This window comes from Oenanthe melanoleuca, chromosome 1 (assembly GCF_029582105.1).
Source record: "Oenanthe melanoleuca isolate GR-GAL-2019-014 chromosome 1, OMel1.0, whole genome shotgun sequence".
In the NCBI taxonomy this organism is placed as follows: Eukaryota; Metazoa; Chordata; class Aves; order Passeriformes; family Muscicapidae; genus Oenanthe; species Oenanthe melanoleuca.
The window spans coordinates 257,890-282,573 of record NC_079333.1 but is presented as its reverse complement, the minus strand read 5'-3'; the positions used below and the strand labels follow the sequence as shown (position 1 = coordinate 282,573).

At 57.5% G+C, this 24,684-nt stretch overlaps 1 protein-coding gene and 3 pseudogenes across 1 annotated transcript; 3 read left to right on the top strand and 1 right to left on the bottom strand.

Moving 5' to 3' along the window:
• The first annotated feature begins 1,176 nt into the window (after positions 1-1,176).
• LOC130257903 (low affinity immunoglobulin gamma Fc region receptor II-like) lies at positions 1,177-2,200 on the top strand. The gene is made up of 3 exons (XM_056500850.1): positions 1,177-1,273; positions 1,862-1,882; positions 1,971-2,200. The coding sequence occupies exons 1-3, from the start codon at positions 1,225-1,227 to the stop codon at positions 2,186-2,188; spliced, it is 288 nt and encodes a 95-aa protein (XP_056356825.1). The 5' UTR covers positions 1,177-1,224; the 3' UTR covers positions 2,189-2,200.
• Positions 2,188-5,612, top strand: LOC130259658 (Fc receptor-like protein 2; annotated as a pseudogene).
• A 3,356-nt stretch (positions 5,613-8,968) lies between these two features.
• Positions 8,969-16,382, bottom strand: LOC130259410 (Fc receptor-like protein 3; annotated as a pseudogene).
• A 5,665-nt stretch (positions 16,383-22,047) lies between these two features.
• Positions 22,048-24,397, top strand: LOC130259336 (Fc receptor-like protein 2; annotated as a pseudogene).
• Positions 24,398-24,684: the final 287 nt, after the last annotated feature.

Below are 24,684 nucleotides of genomic sequence, written 5' to 3'. Positions count from 1 at the left end.
GAACTTTGCTTGGGAAAAAATCATGAGGAAAAAGATTTTTGCCTTTATTCTATGGATGTATAATTTTGTCTACACCATTTGGGCAAAAGGGATCTCAAGCAAATGTACCTGAGATTTCCCATTACCAGGGCAAGGTCGTCACAGGCGTCCCCTTAAGTTTGTGCACCCCAGAGGTGCAAGGGCCTGACTGGGGATGGTGGGAATGCTCAGGGCCCTCCAGGGCACATGGGACAACTCTGGGACAGAAATCCCCAAGGACGTGGCACCCCCAGGACAAGGACACCCCTGGGAAAAGACCCTGTGATAAGACCCAGGCATCACCAGCCCAGGGAGCCCTTTTGCCTCAGGGCAGGACCCCCCTGGATGTGCCCCCCAGGACAGAATCCATGCCCTGGCCTCAGCATGAATGGCTTGTTCCTTCTGCTGCAGAAATAAGAAAGTGAAAATCTTGGGGGAGCCCAGCCAGAGATCCTCATCCCCTTACAGCCCCCCTTACCACTGCCTTCACCCCCCAGCCCCCTTTTCCCCTTTCCGGGATCCCCCACCTGTTACCTGCTCAAATGTTCCCTGGGATGGCTGAGCCAGGAAATGGGGAGACAGGAAAAAACCCAGGGGTGTGTGGGGCAGAGAGACAGCACATCCCAGGACAAGCCTGGGGTGTCCCCCTGGCCATGAGCACCCTGTGGGGGCTGTGCTGGGTTCTGAGTCAGCCCAAAATCTGAGACACCCCATGAAGGAGCTGTGACCCCTCTGCCCACCCACCGGTGTCCATCTCTGAGAGATCCATTCCCATGGGAACTAAACCCTGGCATCCCCATTCCCTTGAACTCTCCTCCCTGGGGACCCCCACCCCAGCTCTCCCATTGCCTGGCACCACCATTGCCTTGATCCATCCCATGGGCAGCTTCTTCCCCCAGACCCCCCATTCCCAAGGGTCCCTTTTTCCCCCTGCGCCCCCCAAACCTGGGACCCACATAGCCTGGATACCCAACCGTGGCTCTCTACAACACCTCAGCCTCCAAATTCTGGAATCATCCTGCCCCCACCATGCCCCACCATCACCCCCACAAGGTCCCCACCCTGCCCCCATCCTGTCCACACCCTGCCCCCACCAAGAGCCACCTACACATGAGGATGAGAGCTGAGCTGGCTTCCTGTCCCTTCAACCAAAGAGCCGCCAGCCAGGGGACAGGTGGCCACAGCAGCGAGTGACAGCCAGTGCCCATGGCCGGGGACACCGGGATGGCCGGGAAGGTGGCGCTGCTCCTGTGGGGTGAGTGCCCCGAGCACGGGCCTGACAAAACGGGGATGGGCCCTGGTGAGGCAGAGAGCGGTGGGGAGGGGGCACAGGGGTCTCATGAGGTCCCCAAGGCCAGCAGAGCCAGGGCATGGGCATGGAGCCCAGTGTGACCAGAGACACGGGGTGGCCGTGGGGACAGGAACAGGGGGACAGGAACAGGGGAACTGGGATGTGGGGATGGGAACAGGGGTATCGAGATGTGGGGACAAGGATAGGGAGACAGGGATGCATGGTCAGGGAGAAGGGCCACGGCCCATGCACATGAGCCATGGGGACAGATTCCATGGGAATGGGATCACGGGCACAGGGCCATGGGGATGTGGCCATGGGGACAGGTGCTGTAGGGCTGGGGGAGGTGACCTGTGCATGCATGGGGTGTCCACAGTGTCCCCATGTCCTGACTCAGCCCAGGGTGACCGAGGTGTCCCTGTCCTCAAATCCTCCGTGCTACACCAGTGTTCCTGTGGGGACAGTTTGGGGACAGACACCACACCAGGTCTCCCAGGTGCTGCTGTCCCTGCAGGGCCACCCCCACCCAGCCCTGTCCCTTCTCCCTTCCAGCCCAGACCCTCGGCCTCGCTGGTGAGTCCTCGGGGGATGCCATGTCTCTGCCCTGCTGTCCCCAGCCCCGTGGTGGCCCTGGCAGGCTGGTGTCCCCTGTCACCCACAGGTGCCCAGAGCACCCAGCTCCTGGTGGAGCCCCCCTGGACGCCGGCAGTGCTGTGGGACCGGGTGACACTGACCTGCCAGGGCTCAGGGACCACCGGTGACACCACCTGGTACAAGGACAGGCGGCACTGGTGGCAGGAGGGACCCGACAGATTCACTGTCACCAAGAGTGGAATGTACACGTGTCATAGACCCAGCAGTGGCTCAGCCCCACCGTGATGGTATCAGATGGTGAGGGGGGATCTGAAATGCTCGGGTGGCTCCCTAATAGGCCTGGGTGAGCTCCACTCCCTGGATACACGCACATCCCTCGTGTGCCTAGTGCCTGTCCCCTGCTCACAGGGACAGCTGTGCCATGGGACTGTTCCTGGTGTCCCTGGGACCCTCCCACAGTGGACACTCCACCCAGACGTCCCCGGTGCCTTGGGCACCCACTTTGGACCTGTCTCGGGCTCCTCAGTGTGACGGGACCCTCCTGTCCCACAGAGCCGCTGGTGCTGCAGGTGCCAGCACAGGCACTGCTGGAGGGGGACACGGTGACACTGCGCTGCTGGGCCTGGCCAGACAACTCTGTCACCAGGGTGCGATTTTACAAGGATGAGAAGGAGCTCAGAGGGTCCCTCAGAGGCACCCAGATGTCCCTGTCCCCTCTGCAGCTGCACAACAGTGGCCGCTACAGCTGCGGGGGCTTGGTGGGAACAGGAGCAAAATTGTCAGCGCCGGTGACAGTGACAGTGCACGGTGAGCACCTCCACGGCTGAACCCCAAAGTCCTGACACCCCCAAAGCCACTTCTCAGTGGACTCAGAGTTTCAGTCGCCACCCCCATCTCCTTCCCAGAGCTCAAGCCTGTCTTGCTGCTGGAGGGTCCCCCCGAGCTCCCCGAGGGGTCCCCCCTCAATCTCAGCTGCCTCAGCACCCCCAGCCCCCTGCGGCCCCCAGCCCCCCTCCTGTACAGCTTCTACCGGGACGGGCAGTTGGTGGGGGGTCCGCAGGGGTCCCCGCAGCTCCTGCTGCCCGCCGTGGGGGTCTCCCACTCGGGGAATTACAGCTGCGAGGTGCGCTCCGAGGGGGGGGGCCGTGCGGAAGAGCAGCGCCCGGCTCGGCGTCACGGCGCGCAGTGAGTGCGGGGATGGGCACGGGGAGCCCCCACAGCCCTCCCAGGTCTCCCATCCCTGCTCAACCCTCTCTGTGCTGCCCTGCCTTCCCAGCTCTCTCCCTGGGTCCTTCCATCACCCTCGCTGCTTCCTGCATCCCCCACCAGGTCCCCACAGTTCTCCCTGGATGCACCTCTCCCTCTCTGATGTCCCTCCATTGTCCATGGCCCCGCCATCCCTGTCTGGGTCTGCAGAATCTTCCTTGTGGTTCCCTTCAACCCTCTCCTTGTTTCCCCTCTCTGCATGTCCCATCCTTCCCTGGGGTCCCTTCCATCCCTTTCCAAGCCTCCTCCCCACTGCGCCCCTTTCTCCCTCACTGACATGCCCCACCCCTCTCTTATCCTCGCCCTCCCTGAGTCCCTCACTGCTCCCTGGTGCCCCCCACTCCTCCCATGTCCCCAGCCCTCCTGTGTCCCCCCGCAGGGGTCCCACCCTCGGGGGTGTCCCTGTCGGTGTAGCCCCCCGGGGGACAGGTGGCACTGGGGGACCGCCTGGTGCTGAGCTGCACGGTGGCCATGGGGACAGGTCCCCTGTCCTTCTCCTGGCACCGGGGGGGGGGCTCAGGGACACCGCTAAGCACAGGACCTGACCTGGAGCTGCAGCACGTTGGGGACAATGACAGCGGCCACTACCAGTGCCGGGTCAGCAATGGGGACAGCGTGGCCGAGAGTGTCCCCCTGAATGTCACCGTCTTGGGTGAGTGGGACCCCCAGAGTGAAGGTGACCCCACCCACAGCATTCCTATCCCCCCCTCACCCAGTGCCAGCCCTGTCTGTGTCCCCGCAGTGCCCGTGGCCAATGCCACCATCACCCCCGGTCCCCCGGCACTCCAGGTGCGCCCAGGTGACCCCGTGACCCTGTGCTGCATGGTGCAGGTGGGCTCAGCCCCTGTCACCTTCACCTGGCTGCACAATGGGCACGAGGTGGCCCAGGGTCCCCTCCTGGAGCTTGGGGACATTGATGTGGGACATTCGGGCACCTACCAGTGCGTGGCCACCAACCAGCTGGGACAGGACGGGCACCGCGTGTTCCGGGCACTCAGCCCAGAGCTGGCCCTGGAGGTGACACCACAGGGAACCACTGGACGCCACTGGAGCACAGGTGGGGTCACACGGGGTCATTGGGATTGCAGGAGCCCTGCAGTGACAGCTGACCCTGATGTGTCCCTTCTGTCCCCAGCAGTGGCCTCAGGCCTTGGCGGGTCCCTCCTCTTCCTGGTCCTGCTCGTGGGTGGAGCTGTGGGCTGGCACCGGTGGAACAACATGGGTGGGTGACAATGGGGACAATGGGGGCCCTGGAGGGCTGGGGGACCACCAAAATGTGGGGGTGATGAGGCGGCACCCACAGCCTGTGACTTGAGCTCTGAGTCTTTCCCAGGGTACTAAAGGTTTTGTGGGGGTGTTGGAAGGCCTTTTTTGGGGGGTTCCTTCAGTGGTCCTGGGAAGAATTTGGAGGTTTAACCTTTCTGCCAGGCTTGAGATTCTTGGGGCAGAGGGGATGGAGAGCATTGGGGTGGTTCAGTGGTTCTGAGGACCCCTCGGGATGCTCAGGGGTGCTGGGGGAAATTGAGGGTGCTGTGGGGTTTGAAGATTCCTTAGAGGGGTCAGGGCCCTGTGGACCCCACAGTTACCCCTCCCCTCTTCCTTTTGCAGGTGACAGGAAGCAACAGGAAAGGTGAGTGGGGAGCTCAAACCACACCCTGGCCTTTGACCCCAAACCCCAAGACCTCCCATTCCCTCCCACACATCCCCTTTATTCCCTCAGGGCCCCCCCGGAGCCCCCGGCCCCCCCAGAGGAGGGGGAGGTGCTGTACACCCACGTCGTGAGCACCAAGCAGACGGGGGGTGAGTCCGGGCTGGGACACACACAGAGGGACACGTCACCCATGAGTGTCCCCTGCCCAGATGCCACAGCCAGTGTCCCTCACAGCGTCCCCCCGTGCCACCACACTCCAGGATCCCCAGGTGACCTACGCTGAGCTGCCAGCAGCCCATGGGCGACCGCGGGAATGTGGGGACATCTATGGGAATGTGCTGTGACACTCGGGGCACTGGGGGCACTGGGGGAACTAGAGATCCCTGCCCCATGTGTTCCCTCCCCCTCGGTTCCCATGGCTGCCCACCCTGCCCAGAGGTGGCCACTAATGAAGAGTCCCCACATGGGGCTGCACAGAGCTCCCCATTCCAGTGCTCCCAATACCTCCAGGGGCTCCCCTTTCCACCCCCATTGCCAGGGGGCACAGGATCCTTCTGCCTCTTATTGGACATAAAACACAGCTTTTGAATTAACCTGGGAGGAATAGTTTTTGTGTGTTCAGCTCTGCCTGCTCAGCTTAGACCTAGGAGAGTCCCGGTCAGGTTGTTGGGCAGATCCTTGTGGGATTTGCAGCAATTCTGGGGCTCTCTCAGTCCCTTAGGACAGGCACCAAATGATCAATTGCTGCACTTCTGGACTTGTTCCCTCACAGCTGTCCCTGCAGCCGGATTTCTAGGCAGCCCAGCTCTGAAAACCATCAAAGGCCCTCACAGAGCCACTGCTTGGGCTCACACTGGGTTTTGTGCTTCTTGCAGGGCTGAGCAAACCACAGCCAGGCCTTTTCCCCCACAGAAAGAATTCTCACCTTTGCAGCAGCTCGAAAGCTGCGAGAATCAAAGCCAAGGGGGCGGGGGGAGCCTCAGGTCCTGGCTGCCACCTGGGGCTGGCCAGAGCAGGGCTGGCCAGTGCCCATGCCTGGGCACTGGCCAAGGTGAGAAACTCCACAAAACCTTCCTGGCAGACAAAAAACCTTCTTGAGGACAGAACTGGAGGCACCTGAGCCCAAAAACATGCCCAAATTTGCCACAGTACCCCAAAAGCCACGGCAGAGGCAGCAGAGGCAGCAGAGGCAGCAGAGCCGTGTGTGTTTGTACATAGGGATGGTTTAGCAGCACAGCTGAACTTCAGGAACCCTGGCCCTGATTGCAAGAGCTCTTTAAGTTCTGCAGCACCCAGAGCAGAACAGGGGCATTGGCCCAACCAGCTCCAATTTCACCCCATTTTGACCTCCCAAGGCACTGCACCCAGCCCACGCTGTCCCTGGGCTCCAGCTGCAGCTGTAGAGCCTTTGAGGCTCTAACTCTGCTCCTGCTCCTCCTCCTCTCCCCCTTCCCTCTCCCTCCTCTGCCTCCTGCAGCTGCTGTGTCAGGACCAGCAGTGGCCCAGGAAGAGCAGCAGCTCCAAACGTGCTGTGGAGCCCCTGAGGAGCCCTGGCAGTGTCAGCAAGGAGCACCTGCTTTCCTCAACATCCCAGGGGAATTCAACATTCCCAGAGCTGCTGTGCCGGGGCTGAAGGAGGAAAAGGCAGTGAGGGGCTGAGGGTTTTCAGGAATTGTGGTGGAAAGGCACGAGAGATGCTGCTGTGGGCCTGAGACCTGCCTGGGGTTCGGTGCTGCCTTCCTTGCGTTCCCATCAGGGAGAGCGGTCGCGGGTGTTGCACAGGGTGTGTGCCTGGGCCGGGACACTGCTACGCTGCCACCGGGCACCAGGATCCAAGCTGCTGCCTTCGTCTCTTGTGCCCGGGCGCTGCCGGTGCTGGTGCCGGGACCGATTGGTGCAAAGCGTGAGTTTGCCAAAGGAGCGATTTGGCCTCGTCCCTCCCGCCCGAGGCCGCCATGGCCCCTGAGGGGTTGGAGCTGGCACCGGGGCGCCCCCTGCTGGCCGGGAGTGCTCCCTGCAGCGCCCCCTGCTGGCCGGGCGTGCTCCCTCCAGCGCCCCCTGCTGGCCATAGCCAAAAATGCACCAAAGAAGAACAAAGCCATGAGTGGATTGGAAATTTCTGTTCTTGTGTTGCTGATTGCTCTATTTTATTCTATAAATTTCCTAGTAATGAGCTGTTAGTCCTTTTCTTGCATTTTGGCCTGGAAGACCCATAATTTTCACAGTAATAACAATTGGAGGGATGGATCCTCTTTCCACTCCACGAAGATTCCTGCTTTCCTTGGCAGACAATTCTGTTTCAAAACATAAAAGTTTCCAGCATCTGGGTTCCAGCATGGATGGGGCAGACACTCCAAGAGAAGGCAGGGTCACACGCAGCCAACTCATGCTCTGCTTTTGAAGCTCTTGGGCCACCAAGGGCCTGCTCCAAAGGAGGGACTTCTGCTTCCTTGGCCACTCAGGGGTTGGGTTTTGCAGAGCGTCCCAATGTCCGCAGTGTGCCATGGCTGACAGACTGACTGACACACAGGGCCCTGAGTCACCAAAAGCAAGGCCTGGCCCAGCCCTGCCACACACAGGTGTTCCAAAATGTCTGCAGACATCGAATTGTTCCTGTTCCTGACATCCCACCCTGTGCCATGGCCTGATCCCCACTGCCCTGGAAAAGGGGAAGGCTTTGGAACCCCCTCAGGTCCTTTCTGACATCATAGTGTGGGGAACACAGCACAGGAGGGGTTTGAGGCAGGGCAGAAGGGAATGCAGAGCACTGGTTTGTAGTGGCAAACCCAAATTGGAGAATCCCATTTTTAAAGCCTGACAGAGCTGAACAAAGAAACACCATCTCTGCCAGTTGAACCAAAAAACTGCATTAAGTTGCCAATAAGAGGGCAATGAGTCCTGTGTTACCCGGGCACTGGGAGGAGTGATGAGGAGCATTGGATGTACTGGGACTTCTGAGAGGGGCATTGCAGAGGCACTGGGAGTACAGGGGCACTGGGAGAGAGAATGGGAACCACCTGGATCTCCTGGGAGCAATGGAAAGACACTGGGAGGGGAAAGAGGGAGCCCTTGGGGCTACTGTGAGCACAGTGGGGAGGGAATGGGGAAGTGTCTGAGGGTTCTGGCATCATTTGGAGGAGGGAATGGGGAGCCACTGGCGGTAGTGGAAGGGAGGTGGGGAAGGCGTTGGGGGTTGAGGGGGCATGGGGAGCTCTGGGTGCCCTGTGCAGCCTCACACATGACCCCCCAATGTGCCCATCTACCCATGACTGTGGGGCACTCACAGGAGCAGTTGTGGGACACACAAGTGTAGCTGCCCATGGGTGGGATCCTCAGTGTCCCCAGAACCACCAGAACTGCCCAGTGACCCCCAGTGACCCCCAGTGCACCAAGTGTCACAGCACATTCCCGTAGATGTCCCCACATTCCCGCGGTCGCCCATGGGCTGCTGGCAGCTCAGCGTAGGTCACCTGGGGATCCTGGAGTGTGGTGGCACGGGGGGACGCTGTGAGGGACACTGGCTGTGGCATCTGGGCGGGGGGACACTCATGGGTGACTTGTCCCTCTGTGTGTGTCCCAGTCTAGATTCACCCCCAATCTCCTTGGTGATCATGATGTGGGTGTACAGCACCTCCCCCTCCTCTGGGGTGGCCTGAGGGAATAAAGGAGATGTGTGGGATGGATGGGAGGTCTTGGGGCTTGGGGCCAAAAGCGAGAGTGTGGTTTGACTCCCCCACTCACCTTTCTGGCTGATTCTTGGCAGCTGCAAAGGAAAGAGGGGAGGAGTGACTCTGGGGTCCCCAGGGCTCTGTCCCTCCTCACAAAATCCTCAAACACGACTGCAATCCCAGGACCCCTGAGCTTCCCTTGTGTCCCCTAGAACCCCTGAACCACTTCAGTTCTCTGGACTCCCTGAGCCCTTAGAACGTCAAGGCTGGCAGGGAGGGGGAGCCTCAATATTTCATCCGGATAACTGAAAGAACTGCTAAATCCCCGCAAGGCCCTCCAACACCACCCAAATCCTTCAGGACCCTGACCAATGGTCCTGAGCACTCAGCACTGGCCAAATCAGGTGCTGTGGTTGCCATCCCAGCACGCCCACATTTCGGAGGTCCCCCAGCTCCCCGGGGCCCCCATTGTCCTCATTGTCACCCACTCATGTTGTTCCACTGGTGCAAGCTCACAGCTACAGTAATGAGCACGAGAAAGAAGAGGAAGGACCCGCCAAGGCCTTCAGCCACTGCTGGGGACAGAAGGGACACACCAGGGTCAGCTGTCACTGCAGGGCTCCTACAATGACTCTGTGTGACCCCACCTGTGTTCCAGTGGTGTCCAGTGGTTCCCTGAGGTGTCACCTCCAGGGCCAGCTCTGGGCTGAGTGCCCGGAACACGCGGTGCCCGTCCTGTCCCAGCTGGTTGGTGGCCACGCACTGGCAGGTGCCCGAATGTCCCACATTAACGGCCCCAAGCTCTAGGAGGAGACCCTGGGCCACCTCGTGCCCGTTGTGCAGCCAGGTGAAGGTGACAGGGGCTGAGCCCACCTGCACCGAGCAGCGCAGGGTCACGGGGTCACCTGGGCGCACCTGGAGTGCCGGGGGACCGGGGGTGATGGTGGCATTGGCCACGGGCACTGCGGGGACACAGACAGGGCTGGCACCCAGTGTGGGGGGACGAGGGAGTCTGCATGGTGGTACCTGGAGACAGAGAGTCTCCTTCACCCAGGACAGTGACCCCATGGTGCTGGTGGTCATTGTGTGGTGTGGGACGAGGGCATGTGATTGATGAGGGGTGGAGTATGAGGGTGGGATAAGGGTGAGTTGAGGGTGGGATGAGAGATGCTGTGTCCAAGGGTGGGGATGGCCGTCACCTGGTGGGGGGCGTGGAATGGCGTGGGTGGGATGTGATGGGTGCCATGAGGCACATCAACGGGGGCATCACCCCAATGCCAAGAGTCTCAGTGCCCTAGGAAAGTCAGGCTGAGTAGAGTGACTTTGACCTGATGTGCAGTAGGGGATGTGAAAGCTGGGATAGGGATGCATGCCTTGGATGTCCTGGGTGGGGATACCTGGAGCCAGACGGTCCCAGTTCCCCTGGTCTGTGACATCCAGTGCTGAGGGCTGTGAGCTGGGCTGGGCTGGGGATGGTGTGAGGGGGAGAGGTGGAATGGGAATGTGTGGAATTGGGGATGCTGTGAGTGGGATCACCCTTAGCCCAATGGTCCTGCTCACCCAGGGCAGTGATGTTCAATATGGGGATGTCAGCCACGCTGTCACCATCACTGGCCCAGCACTGGTATGGCCTCTGTCATTGTCCCCAAGATGCCGCAGCTGCAGTCGGGGGCTGGTGCACAGTGGCTTAACTGAGTCCCCCCTGGTGCCAGGAAAAGGACAGGGGACCTGCACCCATGGCCACTGTGCAGCTCAGCACCAGGTGACCCCCCAGTGCCACCTGTTCCCTGTGGGGCTGCACTGACAGGGACATCCCCGAGGGACGGACCCCTGCGGGGGGACACATGAGGGCTTGGGGACATCAGGGAGCTGGGAGGGAATCAGGCAGGGGGAGGATCAGAGGGGGGTGGGGGGATCTCGGTGAGGAAGAAAGGGGACGAGGCCAGAGGGTAGGATTGGAAAGGGATGGAAGGAACACCAGAGAAGGATGGGAGCTTCAGTGAGGGGACACATGGAGAAGCTTGAAGGAACATTCTGTTGGCCCAGAAAGGCATGGTGGGACCTGTGGACAATGGAGGGACCACAGCGAGGGACGCACACCCCATGGAAAGCGATGGGGGGGACCCAGGGAAAGACCTGGGAAGGCAGGGTGGCACATAGCAGGGATGGGAGACCTGGGAGGGCTGTGGGGGCTCCCCGTGCCCATCCCCGCACTCACTGCGCACCGTGACGCCGAGCCGGGCGCTGCTCTTCCGCACGGCCCCCTCCTCGGAGCGCACCTCGCAGCTGTAATTCCCCAAGAGAGAGACCCCCACGGCGGGCACCAGGAGCTGCGGGGACCCCTGCGGGCCCCCCACCAACTGCCCGTCCCGGTAGAAGCTGTACAGGAGGGGGGCTGGGGGCCGCAGGGGGCTGGGGGTGCTGAGGCAGCTGAGATTGAGGGGGGACCCCTCGGGGAGCTCGGGGGCACCTGCCAGCACCAGCACAGGCTTGAGAGATTGGAATGGGGACTGTGACTCTGAGTCCAGTGAGAAGTGGCTTTGGAGGTGTCAGGATATTGGGATTCGAGCCCTGGGGGTGTATACTGAGCACTGTCACTGTCACGGGTGCTGACAGTGACATTTCTGAATCCACAAAGGCCGCACACCTGTAGCGGCCGCAGTTGTGCAGCTGCCGGGGGGACACAGACAGCTCGGTGCCCCTGAGGAATTCCCCCAGATCCTTCTCGTCCCGGTAAAATCGCACCCCGGAGACAGGATTGTTCGTCCTGCCCCGGCAGCGCAGTGTCACCATTTCCCCCTCCAGCAGTGCCCGTGCTGGCACCTGCAGCACCAGTGGCTCTGTGGGACAGGAGGGTCCCATCACACTGAGGAGCCCGAGAAAGGTCCAAAGTGGGTGCCCACGGCTCTGGGGACGTCTGGGTGGAGTGTCCACTGGGCAGGAGGGTCCCAGGGACACCAGGAACAGCCACTTGACTCTTCTGTGTCCACGAGGCTCCCACAGCACTGGAATGCACTGGGATGTCAATGAGTGCAGGGGACAGGCTCTGGCCACAGGAGGTGTGTTAGGCCACCCACGAAGTGGAGCCAGACCTATCATGGAGCCACCCTGAGCATTTCAGATCCCCTCTCACCATCTGACACCATCACGGTGGGGCTGAGCCCACTGCTGGGTCTATGACACGTGTAGGTTCCACTCTCGGTGACAGTGAAGCTGTCGGGTCCCTCCTGCCACCAGCGCCGCCTGTCCTTGTACCAGGTGGTGTCACCGGTGGTCCCTGAGCCCTGGCAGGTCAGTGTCACCCGGTCCCACAGCACTGCTGGCGTCCAGGGGGGCTCCACCAGGAGCTGGGTGCTCTGGGCACCTGTGGGTGACAGGGGACACCAGCCTGCCAGGGCCACCACGGGGCTGGGGACAGCAGGGCAGGGACATGGCATCCCCCGAGGGCTCACCAGCGAGGCCGAGGGTCTGGGCTGGAAGGGAGAAGGGACAGGGCTGAGTGGGGGTGGCCCTGCAGGGGCAGCAGCACCTGGGGGACCTGGTGTGGTGTCTGTCCCCAAACTGTCCCCACAGGGACACTGGTGTAGCACGGAGGATTTGAGGACAGGGACACCTCAGTCACCCTGGGCTGAGGCAGGACATGGGGACACTGTGGATGCCCCATGTGTGCACAGGTCACCTCCCCCAGCCTAACAGCACCTGTCCCCATGGCCACATCCCCATGGCCCTGTGCCCGTGATCCCATTCCCATGGCATATGTGCATGGGCCATGGCCCTTCTCCCTGACCATGCATCCCTGTCTCCCTGTCCTTGTCCCCACAGCTGACCCAGCCCCAAGGTTCCTTTTGGCACATCCTTGTCCCCACATCTCGATACTCCTGTTCCCATCCCCACATCCCAGTTCCCCTGTTCCTGTCCCCCTGTTCCTGTCCCCACGGCCTCCCCACGTCTCTGGTCACACTGGGCTCCATGCCCATGCCCTGGCTCTGCTGGCCTTGGGGACCTCATGAGACCCCTGTGCCCCCTCCCCACCGCTCTCTGCCTCACCAGGGCCCATCCCCGTGTTGTCAGGCCCGTGCCCGGGGCACTCACCCCACAGGAGCAGCGCCACCTTCCCCGCCATCCCGGTGTCCCCGGCCATGGGCACTGGCTGTCACTCGCTGCTGTGGCCACCTGTCCCCTGGCTGGCGGCTCTTCGGATGAAGGGACAGGAAGCGAGGTCAGGTCTTGTCCCCACATGTTGGTGGCCCTTGTTGGGACCAGGATGTGGATAGTATGAGGAGAGGGTGGGGACCTTGTGGGCCATGGGGGTGATGGTGGGACATGGTGGGGACAGGATTTTTCTGGAATTTGGAGGCTTTGGTGGTGCAGGAATTTAGGGTTGGGTGGACACCAAGGATGGGTATCCAGGGGGCTGTAGTTCCAGGGATGGGGTCCCATGGGAATGGGGCTCCCAAGTACTGGGTGGATTCAGACTTAGGGATGAGGGTCTCAGAACAACATGTCCTCGAGGGGTTTGTGACCATGGAATGGATCCCAGGGATGGGGTCTCAGAGAGAAGGTGCACAAGGAATGAGGGTTCCATTGTTGGGTTCCCAGGGGAATGGGGGTGCCAGGTATTGGATGTGGCTGGGTGTGCCCGTGGGTTACAGCTTCTTCACAGGGTGCCTCAGATTTTAGGGTGACCCAGGGCTCAATACTCGGGTGCTCGTTTCCTGGGCAGGCATCACCTGCTGATCCTGAGTAGCTCTGCTTCTGTGCCCACCTCTGCCCTTGACTTTTTCCTCTATTTCTCTGTTTTCCTTATTTTCTTCACTTTTGTGCCATGCCCCCTCACCCCCAGTACTTGTCTCAGAATGCCTGAGGAGGACCTGGGCAGGGAACGGGTTGGGTGGAGCCCAGCGAGGGAGAAAAGGGGCTGAAGGGTCTGCAGGGAGAGCTGGTGAGACTGTGGGGAATAGGGGTGTCCACTGTGCCCCCAACACTTTCACTTTCTCTCCCCTGCAGCAGAAGGAAGAGGCCATTTGTGCTGAGAGTCACACAGGAGCGGGTTCTGCCAGGGGGTCCTCACTGAGGGAATCCTGTCCCAGGGAGACACATCCTTCCCAAGAGGGTCCAGTACTGGGGGATGGTGAATCAGGGGATTCCAGACTTCTCCATTTACCTCATCCTCAGGATCTGAGCAGAAAAGAGCAGCTGGGGAATGGAGCTCCAGGCAGGAAGGAGCTCCCAAACTCCTGCTCCTTGAAGCCAGTGGCCATCCAAGTGTGGGGCCCAGCCATGGCCAAGGCCCACTGCACAGGGATGGGCACTGGCCAGCCCTGCTCTGGCCAGCCCCAGGTGGTAGCCAGGACCTGAGGCTCCCCCCGCCCCCTTGGCTTTGATTCTCGCAGCTTTTGAGCTGCTGCAAAGGTGAGAATTCTTTCTGTGGGGGAAAAGGCCTGGCTGTGGTTTGCTCAGCCCTGCAAGAAGCACAAAACCCAGTGTGAGCCCAAGCAGTAGCTCTGTGAGGACCTTTGATAGTTTTCAGAGCAGGGCTGGCTGGAAACCCCCCCTGCAGGGGCAGCTGTGAGGGAACCAGTCCGGAAATGCAGCAATTGATCATTTGGTGCCTGTCCCCAAGGGACTGAGAGAGCCCCAGAACTGCTGCAAATCCCACAAGGATCTGCTCAACAACCTGACCTGGACCCTCCTCCTTGAACAAAACCTGCAGCCCTCTGGAACCTCCCAGAAAGAATGTTTGGGTTCTGGATGTGGACACCAGCAGAGAGTGAAAAGTGTGGAAATATGGAGCAGGGGCTCCACATGAGGCTCTGGAGCACAGGGGTGTCACAGCAGGAGGAGGGAGTGCCCAGACAGGGGAATTCAGGCAGGGTGCAGTGCATTTACCAGGGAATCAGACTGTGAGGGACACACAGGCATTTCCACAGATTGCTGTGGAACCAAATGTACCTGGGATTTCCCATCATCAGGGCAAGGTCGTAACAGGCATCACCTTAAGTTTGGGCACCCCAGAGGTGCCACGGCACCACTGGGGACAGGAGGAATGCTCAGGGCCCCCCAGGACAGAGGTGCCCAGGATGTGCCACCTCTGGGACAGGAATCCCCAAGGACATGGCACCCCTAGAATGAGGAGCCCCCTGGAACAAGACCCCAGGATAAACACAGACGCCAACAGCCCAGAGGAGCCCTTTTCCCTCAGGGCAGGACCCCTCTGGATGTGCCCCCAGGACAGAATCCACATCCTGGCCTCAGCATAAATGGTCTCTTCCTTCTGCTGCAGGAAAGAGAAAGCAAAAATCTTGGCTGAGCACGGCCAGAGAGCCCCATCCCCTACAGCCCCCCAACCACTGCCTGCACCCCTCAGACCCGTTTTCCCCCTCCTAGGATCCCTCAGCCATGACCTGCTCAAATGTTCCCTGGGATGTGTGAGCCAGGAAATGAGGGGAGGGGAAAAAGTCCAGGGGTGTGTGGGGCAGAGAGCCAGAACCTCCCAGGACAAGCCTGGGGTGCCCCCCTGGTCATGAGCACCCTGTGGGGGCTGTGCTGGGCTCTGAGTCAGCCCAAAATATGACACACCCCATGAAGGAGCTGTGACCCCTGTGCCACCCAGCCACTGCCCATCCCTGTGACCCCCTGGGAACCAAACCATGGTAACCCCATTGCCATGGGAACCCAACCATGACACCCCCATTCCCTTGGTCTCTCCTCCCTGGGGACCCCCACTCCAGCCCTCCCATTGCCTGGCACCACCATTGCCTTGATCCCATCCCATGGGCAGCTTCTTCCCACAGACCCCCCATTCCCGCATTTTCCCCCTGCACCCCCAAACCTGGGACCCACATAGCCTGGATACCCAACCGTGGCTCTCTACAACACCTCAGCCTCCATCACCCCCATGGCCCACAAGGTCCCCACCCTGCCCCCATCCTGTCCACACCCTGCCCCCACCAAGAGCCACCTACACATGAGGATGAGAGCTGAGCTGGCTTCCTGTCCCTTCATCCGAAGAGCCGCCAGCCAGGGGACAGGTGGCCCCAGCAGCGAGTGACAGCCAGTGCCCATGGCCGGGGACACCGGGATGGCCGGGAAGGTGGCGCTGCTCCTGTGGGGTGAGTGCCCCGTGTCAGGGTCCACACCACATGCGAAGTCCTGATGGGTTCTTTTAGGGATCTCAAAGCGCAAAAGACACAACAGGGGACAAAACCAGTTTACTTTTGCAAAAGATGCACTTTTATTTAGTGCCAACAAAATGCGATAGAGGGATGGAGAGAGAGAGAGAGACGGAGAGAGAGCGAAAAGGGGTTGGGATTATAGCTACCAGACGGGCAGACGATCCTCGTGGAACCAGCCAATAGATGTCCGTTGCCGTCCGGGGAGATCTCGGGGGTCTTTAGTTTGAGGGTGTCTATTATACTCTTTTTCCAAGGTGTCAGGCTACTGGCCAAACAGGTGAGGACTTTCATGGACGCTTTGGGTTCCGTGGGGGGAACAAACCCACAACAAGCCCAAGCGAGTCCTTGTCGATGAAACAAACACAGGGCACTCCATCTCTGAGCAGTTCATTGTTCTCACACCTGTGGGAGCCTTGTCGACTAAACACAGTTCAGTGCACCGTGACTATCCGTAAACCAGTCTCCTGAGAAACCAGTCCTGGTCCAAGGGCACCACCTGCGAACAATGGCTTGGCATTCCTCCCATCCCTGGCCAGCGACTTTAAACTGCAGTTTGAGGGGTCTTCTTAGGCCTCAGGCGAGGGTCGTTGGGCAGAGCAAACGAGAGGCTTTCAGATGGACTCTTACACCACCCCGTGACCAATGAGTGTTGCCGCGAAAACTCCATCAGCGTGATGTTGTGACGTTGTAGCATCTTCAGGAACTGTCATTGGTAGCATATCCCGGAAAGTAGGGACAGAAAAATTAGGGATCAGTGAGAGAGAGGGAAAGAGGAAAGGAAAAGGAAAGAAATAAACAGAAAGATAATAGAGCAAAATAATCACAACAAATTGATTGAAAAACAACTTTCACAGCAAATTGAGAACAATTTTTTAAACAAATCAAAATCATAACAAATTGAAAAACAAATTTTCAAACAAATCACAATCATAAACCAATCAAAATTAATACAAATCAATAAAATAATTTTCAAACAATTATTAAAGCAAATCAATCAATAAAATAACTTCCAAATAATATTAAAGGAAATCAATATTGATTATAATATGTGTAACAAAATCGATTAAAACAATTGTTTTTGTAAAACCATTTTCAAACAAAAAACTTAACATTATTTAAAACTAATAATACCAATCATACAAACACAAAAATGTGAATGATTTTTTTTTAAATCCACTGCTACATTTTCTACAAACACTAAATGACAAGCAGTTCTTAAGCATGCACACCCATTGCTCATAAACCCCAATAGCTCCTTTGGATAACTTTCAAAGTTACAGACATTCTGATCTATGTCTAAGCAAATATCTTGAGCTCTGATTGCATTACTTTTACAGATAAACGCTTGTTGTTTCCAGACAATGTAAGTTTCCAAATTAATACTTTGTTACTTTTCACCGATTTGACAGGCCCATTCTCTATGCTCAAAAGGATAGAGAATAGCTCCATCATGATTTAGCCCTAATGCAGTGATAGGGAATATTGAATGTACTGAAACATTACATATGGTCAGTGCAAAGGCTGTTGCTGTGCTTATACTAGGGTAGTAGTTTCACTAGGATTGGAATTCTTTTTCAAAATCATGAACATTATTCCAAATTATTCTCCGAATTTCAGTAGGAAAAGTGGTTTCCTCCACTTCTCGTATAATTGAGGCAGCAACTGACTGCATCCACAATTGAACCTGAATACAGCAGAGAAATAAAGAAATGTTAGCCAATTTATTCATTAATACTTCTAAATCAATACTATTCAAAATTCCCAATCTTGTTCCCACAACACCGGTTATGTCTCTTGTTTGTTTCTTGAGAGGATCCGCCTGGTTTTGCATTGGCAATTTGACTTGTTTAAAAGACCATGCCGAATTAAGCAATATTTGTTGTTGGCCAGTTTTACCAAATTACCTAAGATCCAATTTTAAAGATTTTCAGGCTCAGTATAACCGGTGGTTGGGTAGTAGGTGTTATAACATTAACATCAAGTTCCCCTCAGTATTTTATATTGTTTTTACCACACATAATTTCATAGGAAAATTGTACAACAGTTCAATTTTGATTTTGAATCTTCACAAAATATACAGGTTCGATGAGGGATTCAGCAATTAATCTTCATGTTCCATGGTATTATTCTGTGAAAAGTAAACACAACAGAATCTGCCACAAAGAGGCAGGAGGTTAAAATGTTGGAACTATTAAGCATGTAATGCAGATTGGAATTCTGTTAACTTCCCAATAATTTGCTGCAAAAAAGGGAGCCACTCTGTACCTCCTTTAAACACAGGACAAGAATCAGTGTAGTTGCAGACAAAGGAGGCACTCCGTGCTTCAAGCTGGAAAACATTCCAAATAACCATCAGCAACCCAACCCAAGAGCCACCCCGTCCCCCAGCAATAATTTGTTCAGCAGAAACAACATTAGTGAACACAAAGTTAGTGAACAAAGATTGTTTGGGGGAGAGAGCAGAGGCTATTTTATTACTAAGACAGGTTTGTCATAGCTGCTACCCAAGCTCTCAGTTTCTGTTATTGGCAGATTTTTTACAGTTCCTTCTGTTACTGAGAATTTCTGGGCCACCCCGTCAGGGGGGACAGTCCCAGTAGTGGCTATCTTCAAAAACTTCACTTCCTGAGAAGGTGTTTGCATTTTCTCTGAGGCAATTTGCAAGTTAGGGCTTTCCAAATGGGAGATTTTTTTGTTGGGTATCCCCACTACTTCTATTTCATTTCTTCCCTCAAGGGTATCACCAATATATTGATAAACAGCCCCATTGTAAGGTTTGGGTTTTTGGATTGGCCATACAGGGGAGTTTTGCAAGTCCTGTATAACCAGTTTGAGCCCTTCTTTGGCACCAGAGGAAAGAGGGCATTGTTTTACATTTACAGGTAATTGCATAGGTGATTTATAGCCAGCAGTGAGTTTTATTTCATGTATAATTTGCAAGCAAGCAGCTTTTTGAATGTTTTCTAGGAGTTGGTCGGGGGTACCAACTAAAGCTACAAGGTCTCCCCTTTCCAAAGGGTTAAGCCCTGCTGCCCAATAAACTGCACACTGAGTTGGGGACCATAAGTTATGTTTGACTTCTGTTGTTAAGAAAGTCCCATGTCCCCAGTACCCATTAGCTGCTTCTTCTGATAATTTAGTAGCAGTGTACAGGATTTTTGTAGTGGTTATTTGTGGGTCAAAATTCTCATCATTGATAAAACTGTATTCTGTTTTAACCAAAGGTCTCAAGCTAGGGCAGCAATATTCCCCACTATTTTTCATCAGAGTCAGTTCTTTTTGAGGATATAATAGATTAATTTCCTTTTCTTCTGTTTCTTTTGGTAAATCAGTGTGTTTTAAAGTGTTGGTGTGTTCTTGTCTTAGGGCAGCTCTTAAAGAATGATTCTCATCTCTTAAAGAATGAATCTCATCTCTCAAAGCATGATTGTCATTCCTTTCTTCATCTAATTGTTTTTGCAAAATTTCCACTAAATTTTGTAGGGAGTCAATAATTGCTCTTTCTTCACTTCTTCGCGTAAAGCGAGTTTCTATAGCTGCCGTAAGACAGGCCCCCAAAACTGAGCAGAGAATGGTCTTATTTCTGCCCAGTTTGAATTTTGTTTCATGTTTCAAAGAATGTATCCTATCAATCACATTTTCTAAATTAAACCAGTTACTGTATGCCCAATCTTCTCCCCCTTGGGAGGGTCTGGCTTTGTACTTAGCTAGCAAAGCATAAAAAGCATTTTTATCTTCTTCAGACATTTTTACGAAGGGACTAAAACCACTCTCAGGGAGGCACACTTAAAAATTACACAATAAGCACAGCTAAAACTGTGTTTCCCTTCTCGTCCCTGGAGCGGGTGAAGAGACCACACTACTTGGGAGGTACTACCGTAGTTACAAAACAGCTTGTCTCTTCGCAATCCCAAGTAGTCAACAACAAAACAACAAACACCCAGCCTTTAGCTGAGGACAACCCCTTTCTTCCCTGCCTGGGTTAGGGGTCCAAAACAACAAAAAACCCAGCCTTTAGCTGAGGACAATCCCCTTTCTTCCCTGCCTGGGTTAGGGGTCCAAAACAACAAAACACCCAGCTTTTAGCTGAGGACAATCCCCTTTCTTCCCTGCCTGGGTTAGGGGATCAAAAACTGCCTGGGAGGTTCTCTCCTCAACTACAACAAGCAGCTTAACAACACATACACTACAAAAACACAAGTCCCATCTTTTGCACAGTTGAGATCCTTTACAAAAATTTCTCCGATAACTGAAATGGAGTTGATTATCTACCTGGGTCTGTGTGCAGATTGCGGGAAGAACCCAATACCACCTCCCTTGCTTTCCAACACTGTTCAGTCCTTACGGTACTGACAGGCTGGGTGTGGCTGAAATGGCACAGGTCCTCCCCTGGTACAAAGTGCACAGAAAACCCCCAACTCCTCCAGTATCAGGGAATCCTGCCAACTACGCCAATTAAATGTCAGGGTCCACACCACATGCGGAGTCCTGATAGGTTCTTTTAGGGATCTCAAAGCGCAAAAGACACAACAGGGGACAAAACCAGTTTACTTTTGCAAAAGATGCACTTTTATTTAGTGCCAACAAAATGCGATAGAGGGATGGAGAGAGAGAGAGAGACGGAGAGAGAGCGAAAAGGGGTTGGGATTATAGCTACCAGACGGGCAGACGATCCTCGTGGAACCAGCCAATAGATGTCCGTTGCCGTCCGGGGAGATCTCGGGGGTCTTTAGTTTGAGGGTGTCTATTATACTCTTTTTCCAAGGTGTCAGGCTACTGGCCAAACAGGTGAGGACTTTCATGGACGCTTTGGGTTCCGTGGGGGGAACAAACCCACAACAAGCCCAAGCGAGTCCTTGTCGATGAAACAAACACAGGGCACTCCATCTCTGAGCAGTTCATTGTTCTCACACCTGTGGGAGCCTTGTCGACTAAACACAGTTCAGTGCACCGTGACTATCCGTAAACCAGTCTCCTGAGAAACCAGTCCTGGTCCAAGGGCACCACCTGCGAACAATGGCTTGGCATTCCTCCCATCCCTGGCCAGCGACTTTAAACTGCAGTTTGAGGGGTCTTCTTAGGCCTCAGGCGAGGGTCGTTGGGCAGAGCAAACGAGAGGCTTTTAGATGGACTCTCACACCCCGGGCATGGGCCTGACAACACGGGGATGGGCCCTGGTGAGGCAGAGAGCGGTGGGGAGGGGGCACAGGGGGGCTGTGGGGTCTCATGAGGTCCCCAAGGCCAGCAGAGCCAGGGCATGGGCATGGAGCTCAGTGTGACCAGAGTTGTGGGGTGGTCATGGGGACAGGAACAGGGGGACAGGAACAGGGGAACTGGGATGTGGGGATGGGAACAGGGGTATCGAGATGTGGGGACAAGGATGTGGCAAAAGGAGTCTTGGAGCTGGGGCAGCTGTGGGGACAGGAACAGGGAGACAGGGATGCAGGGTCAGGGAGAAGGACCACATCCCATGCACATGAGCCATGGGGACAGATGCCATGGGAATGGGATCACGGGCACAGGGCTATGGGGATGTGGCCATGGGGACAGGTGCTGTAGGGCTGGGGGAGGTGACCTGTGCATGCATGGGGCATCCACAGTGTCCCCATGTCCTGACTCAGCCCAGGGTGACCGAGGTGTCCCTGTCCTCAAATCCTCCGTGCTACACCAATGTTCCTGTGGGGACAGTTTGGGGACAGACACCACACCCTGTGGCCCCCAGGTGCTGCTGCCCCTGCAGGGCCACCCCCACCCAGCCCTGTCCCTTCTCCCTTCCAGCCCAGACCCTCGGCCTCGCTGGTGAGTCCTCGGGGGATGCCATGTCCCTGCCCTGCTGTCCCCAGCCCCGTGGTGGCCCTGGCAGGCTGGTGTCCCCTGTCACCCACAGGTGCCCAGAGCACCCAGCTCCTGGTGGAGCCCCCCTGGACGCCGGCAGTGCTGTGGGACCGGGTGACACTGACCTGCCAGGGCTCAGGGACCACCGGTGCCACCACCTGGTACAAGGACAGGCGGCACTGGTGGCAGGAGGGACCCGACAGATTCACTGTCACCGAGAGTGGAACGTACACGTGTCATAGACCCAGCAGTGGGCTCAGCCCCAGCATGATGGTGTCAGATGGTGAGAGGGGATCTGAAATGCTCGGGTGGCTCCCTAATAGGTCTGGGTGAGCTCCACTCCCTGGACACACGCACATCCCTCGTGTGCCTAGTGCCTGTCCCCTGCTCACAGGGACAGCTGTGCCATGGAACTGCTCCTTCAGTCCCTGGGACCCTCCCACAGTGGACACTCCACCCAGACGTCCCCGGTGCCTTGGGCACCCACTTTGGACCTGTCTCGGGCTCCTCAGTGTGACGGGACCCTCCTGTCCCACAGAGCCACTGGTGCTGCAGGTGCCAGCACAGGCACTGCTGGAGTGGGACACGGTGACACTGCGGTGCCGGGCCTGGCCAGACAACTCTGTCACCAGGGTGCGATTTTACAAGGACGAGAAGGAGCTCAGAGGGTCCCTCAGTGGCTCCCAGATGTCCCTGTCCCCTCTGCAGCTGCACAACAGCGGCCGCTACAGCCGCGGGGCTTGGTGGGAACAGGAGCAAAATTGTCAGCACCGGTGACAGTGACAGTGCACGGTGAGCACCCCCACGGCTGAACCCCAAGGTCCTGACACCCCCAAAGCCACTTCTCAGTGGACTCAGAGTTTCAGTCGCCACCCCCATCTCCTTCCCAGAGCTCAAGCCTGTCTTGCTGCTGGAGGGTCCCCCCGGGCTCCCCGAGTGGTCCCCCCTCAATCTCAGCTGCCTCAGCACCCCCAGCCCCCTGCGGCCCCCAGCCCCCCTCCTGTACAGCTTCTAGCGGGACGGGCAGTTGGTGGGGGGTCCGCAGGGGTCCCCGCAGCTCCTGTTGCCCGCCGTGGGGGTCTCCCTCTTGGGGAATTACAGCTGAGAGGTGCGCTCCGAGGGGGGGGCCGTGCGGAAGAGCAGCGCCCGGCTCGGCGTCACGGTGCGCGGTGAGTGCGGGGATGGGCACGGGGAGCCCCCACAGCCCTCCCAGGTCTCCCGTCCCTGCTCAACCCTCCCTGAGTCCGTCACTGCTCCCTGGTGTCCCCCTTCCTCCCATGTCCCCAACCCTCCTGTGTCCCCCCGCAGGGGTCCCACCCTCGGGGGTGTCCCTGTCGGTGTAGCCCCCCGGGGGACAGGTGGCACTGGGGGATCGCCTGGTGCTGAGCTGCACGGTGGCCATGGGGACAGGTCCCCTGTCCTTCTCCTGGCACCGGGGGGGCTCAGAGACACCGCTAAGCACAGGACCTGACCTGGAGCTGCGGCACGTTGGGGACAATGACAGCGGCCACTACCAGTGCCGGGTCAGCAATGGGGACAGCGTGGCCGAGAGTGTCCCCCTGAATGTCACCGTCTTGGGTGAGTGGGACCCCCAGAGTGAAGGTGACCCCACCCACAGCATTCCTATCCCCCCCTCACCCAGTGCCAGCCCTGTCTGTGTACCCGCAGTGCCCGTGGCCAATGCCACCATCACCCGCGGTCCCCCGGCACTCCAGGTGCGCCCAGGTGACCCCGTGACCCTGCGCTGCTCGGTGCAGGTGGGCTCAGCCCCTGTCACCTTCACCTGGCTGCACAACGGGCACGAGGTGGCCCAGGTCCCCTCCTGGAGCTTGGGGACATTGATGTGGGACATTCGGGCACCTACCAGTGCGTGGCCACCAACCAGCTGGGACAGGACGGGCACCGCGTGTTCCGGGCACTCAGCCCAGAGCTGGCCCTGGAGGTGACACCACAGGGAACCACTGGACACCACTGGAGCACAGGTGGAGTCACACGGGGTCACTGGGATTGCAGGAGCCCTGCAGTGACAGGTGACCCTGATGTGTCCCTTCTGTCCCCAGCAGTGGCCTCAGGCCTTGGCGGGTCCCTCCTCTTCCTGGTCCTGCTCGTGGGTGGAGCTGTGGGCTGGCACCGGTGGAACAACATGGGTGGGTGACAATGGGGACAATGGGAGCCCTGGAGGGCTGGGGGACCACCAAAATGTGGGGGTGATGAGGATGCAACCACAGCCTGTGACTTGAGCTCAGAGTCTTTCCCAGGGTCCTAAAGGTTTTGTGGGGGTGTTGGAAGGCCTTTTTTTGGGGAGTTCCTTCAGTGGTCCTGGGAAGAATTTGGAGGTTTAACCTTTCTGCCAGGCTTGAGATTCTTGGGGCAGAGGGGATGGAGAGCATTGGGGTGGTTCAGTGGTTCTGAGGACCCCCCGGGATGCTCAGGGGTGCTGGGGGAAATTGAGGGTGCATTGGGGTTGGAAGATTACTTAGAGGGGTCAGGGCCCTGTGGACCCCACAGTTACCCCTCCCCTCTTCCCTTTGCAGCTGACAGGAAGCAACAGGAAAGGTGAGTGGGGAGCTCAAACCACACTCTGGCCTTTGACCCCAAACCCCAAGGCCTCCCATTCCCTCCCACACATCCCCTTTATTCCCTCAGGGCCCCCCCGGAGCCCCCGGCCCCCCCAGAGGAGGGGGAGGTGCTGTACACCCACGTCGTGAGCACCAAGCAGACGGGGGGTGAGTCCAGGCTGGGACACACACAGAGGGACACGTCACCCATGAGTGTCCCCTGCCCAGATGCCACAGCCAGTGTCCCTCACAGCGTCCCCCTGTGCCACCACACTCCAGGATCCCCAGGTGACCTACGCTGAGCTGCCAGCAGCCCATGGGCGACCGCGGGAATGTGGGGACATCTGGGAATGTGCTGTGACACTCGGGGCACTGGGGGCACTGGGGGAACTAGAGATCCCTGCCCCATGTGTTCCCTCCCCCTCAGTTCCCATGGCTGCCCACCCTGCCCAGAGGTGGCCACGAATGAAGAGTCCCCACATGGGGCTGCACAGAGCTCCCCATTCCAGTGCTCCCAATACCTCCAGGGGATCCCCATTCCTCCCCCATTGCCAGGGGGCACAGGATCCTTCTGCCTCTTATTGGACATAAAACACAGCTTTTGAATTAACCTGGGAGGAATAGTTTT